Source organism: Procambarus clarkii, chromosome 43 (genome assembly GCF_040958095.1).
Source record: "Procambarus clarkii isolate CNS0578487 chromosome 43, FALCON_Pclarkii_2.0, whole genome shotgun sequence".
Taxonomy (NCBI): Eukaryota; Metazoa; Arthropoda; class Malacostraca; order Decapoda; family Cambaridae; genus Procambarus; species Procambarus clarkii.
In genome coordinates this window covers 570001-573683 of record NC_091192.1, presented here as the reverse complement: position 1 = coordinate 573683, position 3683 = coordinate 570001, and the positions used below count along the sequence as shown (strand labels likewise).

General features: G+C 49.2%; 1 protein-coding gene across 1 annotated transcript in view; it reads right to left on the bottom strand.

The window, feature by feature from the left end:
• Positions 1-1517: 1517 nt before the first annotated feature.
• Positions 1518-3683, bottom strand: part of LOC138350041 (mucin-2-like) — a 9031-nt gene continuing 6865 nt past the window's right edge. The window contains exon 2 of the mRNA XM_069300322.1: positions 1518-3022. Coding sequence (XP_069156423.1) covers positions 1518-3022 — 1505 coding nt within the window. The remainder of the gene's footprint in view (positions 3023-3683) is intronic.

The window sequence follows — 3683 nt, the reverse complement described above, 5'->3', positions numbered from 1 at the left end:
GCATGTTTGCTTTCCTTAAAAAAAAAGTATCTTTGCTTTAAATCATCAGAATATGAACGATCTTAGGCACAATAACAACGCTTTAGGAGCTGTTCACTGTTGAACAAAGTCAATGTTCAAAGTCGTTACAGTGTGATTAAGTCGGTCAGATGTAAAGATTATATATATGTAAGAGGGTCACATATGGGTGAGTAATACGGGTCAGGTTTGGTTGAGCTTGAGAGTCAGGTGTGAATGGGTAAGAGGGTTAGGTGTGGGTGAGTATGAGGTCAGGTGTGGGTGAGGAAGAGGATCAGGATGTGGGTTACTAAGAGGAACAAGTATGGATGAGTAAGAGTGTTAGGTGAGGGTACTCAGTAGATCTAGGTGTAGCTGAGTAAGAGTCTTGTGTTGGTGTGCGGGCAAGTCAGGTGTGATTAAGCAGGGCAGGCGTGTATGAATAAGCCTTTCAAATGTGTTTGAACAAGAGTGTCAAGTGTGGTTGAGTAAGAGGATCAAATTCGTGTAAAATTCAGTTTCAGTTTAAATTCCGATTCATGTGTAGATGAAAAGGGATCAGGTGTGTCACACTGATTATTACCTATCGACCTGACCTTCTTACCCACACCTGACCCCTATTCACCCACTCTGATCCCCTTTTCACCCAAACTGGACCCTTTTTTCCACCCACACGTGACTAACTTACTTATTCACTCTAAACACACGTCATTCTCTTACTCAAACACTCCTAAATGCTTACTCATACACACCTGCCCTCTTATACACACCTGCGCTCCTTACTCAACCAAACTTGACTCGCTAACACCTCAGCCGCACCTGAATCTTACTCACCAACGCCTGAACCTTTTAAGGACTTACACCTGACTTTCTTATTCACACACTTGATCGTCTTACGGTGTGGTTAGAAAATGTCAGGTGTGAGTGAATACATGGGTATGGCGTGGGTGCTGAAAACATCCAGGTGTTGATGAGTCAGATGGAGAGTTGTTGGTGGGTATAAGATGATCAGACGTTGATGAATAAGCGGATCAGGTGTGAGGGTAACAGTCATCTGTGTGTTGTTAAGTGGGTCAGGTATGGGTATGGGGGTCACCAGGCTTGGCTGTGTACCAGTCACCAGGCTTGGCTGTGTACCAGTCACCAGGGATGGTTGTGTACCAGTCACCAGGCTTGGCTGTGTACCAGTCACCAGGCTTGGCTGTGTACCAGTCACCAGGCTTGGCTGTGTACCAGTCACCAGGGATGGTTGTGTACCAGTCACCAGGCTTGGCTGTGTACCAGTCACCAGGCTTGGCTGTGTACCAGTCACCAGGCTTGGCTGTGTACCAGTCACCAGGGATGGTTGTGTACCAGTCACCAGGCTTGGCTGTGTACCAGTCACCAGACTTGGCTGTGTACCAGTCACCAGGCTTGGCTGTGTACCAGTCACCAGGCTTGGCTGTGTACCAGTCACCAGGCTTGGCTGTGTACCAGTCACCAGGCTTGGCTGTGTACCAGTCACCAGGCTTGGCTGTGTATCAGTCACCAGGCTTGGCTGTGTACCAGTCACCAGGCTTGGCTGTGTACCAGTCACCAGGGATGGCTGTGTACCAGTCACCAGGCTTGGCTGTGTACCAGTCACCAGGAATGGTTGTGTACCAGTCACCAGGGATGGTTGTGTCACCAGGGATGGCTGTGCTTGTAACAGGTGGAGCTTGTAGCAGGTGGAAGTTGTAACAGGTGGAGCTTGTAGCAGGTGGAAGTTGTAGCAGGTGGAGCTTGTAGCAGGTGGAAGTTGTAGCAGGTGGAGCTTGTAGCAGGTGGAAGTTGTAGCAGGTGGAAGTTGTAGCAGGTGGAAGTTGTAGCAGGTGGAGCTTGTAGCAGGTGGAAGTTGTAGCAGGTGGAGCTTGTAGCAGGTGGAGCTTGTAGCAGGTGGAAGTTGTAGCAGGTGGAGCTTGTAGCAGGTGGAGCTTGTAGCAGGTGGAAGTTGTAGCAGGTGGAAGTTGTAGCAGGTGGAGCTTGTAGCAGGTGGAGCTTGTAGCAGGTGGAAGTTGTAGCAGGTTGAGCTTGTAGCAGGTGGAAGTTGTAGCAGGTGGAGCTTGTAGCAGGTGGAAGTTGTAGCAGGTTGAGCTTGTAGCAGGTGGAAGTTGTAGCAGGTGGAGCTTGTAGCAGGTGGAGCTTGTAGCAGGTGGAAGTTGTAGCAGGTTGAGCTTGTAGCAGGTGGAAGTTGTAGCAGGTGGAAGTTGTAGCAGGTGGAGCTTGTAGCAGGTGGAGCTTGTAGCAGGTGGAGCTTGTAGCAGGTGGAGCTTGTAGCAGGTGGAAGTTGTAGCAGGTGGAAGTTGTAGCAGGTGGAGCTTGTAGCAGGTGGAAGTTGTAGCAGGTGGAAGTTGTAGCAGGTGGAAGTTGTAGCAGGTGGAAGTTGTAGCAGGTGGAAGTTGTAGCAGGTGGAGCTTGTAGCAGGTGGAAGTTGTAGCAGGTGGAGCTTGTAGCAGGTGGAGCTTGTAGCAGGTGGAAGTTGTAGCAGGTGGAGCTTGTAGCAGGTGGAGCTTGTAGCAGGTGGAGCTTGTAGCAGGTGGAAGTTGTAGCAGGTGGAGCTTGTAGCAGGTGGAGCTTGTAGCAGGTGGAGCTTGTAGCAGGTGGAAGTTGTAGCAGGTGGAGCTTGTAGCAGGTGGAGCTTGTAGCAGGTGGAGCTTGTAGCAGGTGGAAGTTGTAGCAGGTGGAAGTTGTAGCAGGTGGAAGTTGTAGCAGGTGGAAGTTGTAGCAGGTGGAAGTTGTAGCAGGTGGAGCTTGTAGCAGGTGGAGCTTGTAGCAGGTGGAGCTTGTAGCAGGTGGAGCTTGTAGCAGGTGGAAGTTGTAGCAGGTGGAAGTTGTAGCAGGTGGAGCTTGTAGCAGGTGGAGCTTGTAGCAGGTGGAGCTTGTAGCAGGTGGAGCTTGTAGCAGGTGGAGCTTGTATTATATCTTCTTTCCTCTGGGAAGTCCTCTACTTTTTTTGTATTGGATCTACTTTCGCAGTTATAACTAGAGTTCTGTTCTTTAATTTTCTCTTTTAGTTCATTTTCCTTTTACTCATTTGCTAAAAATAGTTTCTAACATTAGTAAAGCTCATTTGCTTCTCAGTAGTTCATCCATGCCCTTTTTCGTCAGGCTGAGAGCAGCCGCGTCCAACAACCTGATTGACCAGTACAGAAACGTCGAGGCCTGGTCGAAGACCGGGCCGCGGGGACTCTAAGCCCCGAAATCATCGCAAGGTATCCTCCGCTGTCTCATTATTTTCGTAATTCTATTATAGAACTCCATAATTTCCCTTATCTATTGCTATGTTGGTGTTTATTTCCATAGGTAATCTTCTCTAGATTTAGCTAAGGTTATTGTTATTAATGTTTGGAGGGTTGGCAGAACTATGAAGTTAAGTACCTCACAATCCACTCACTTTTTGTATACATGTGACTCAATTTAAGCTTTAACAAAATAGAAGTAATGATTGAGCTCCAGCTTCCAGTGGGGAGAGTAGTGAAGGTGGTCATCAAGGTGACGTGGGGAGGTAAGAAGCAGTCATGGCTTGGTGAGGCGTAGGGTGGACGGGTAGGGTGGACGGGTAGTGTGGACGGGTAGTGAGGACGGAGAGGGTGGACGGAGAGGGTGGACGGGTAGTGTGGACGGGTAGTGTGGACGGGTAGTGTGGACGGGTAGGGTGGACGGGTAGG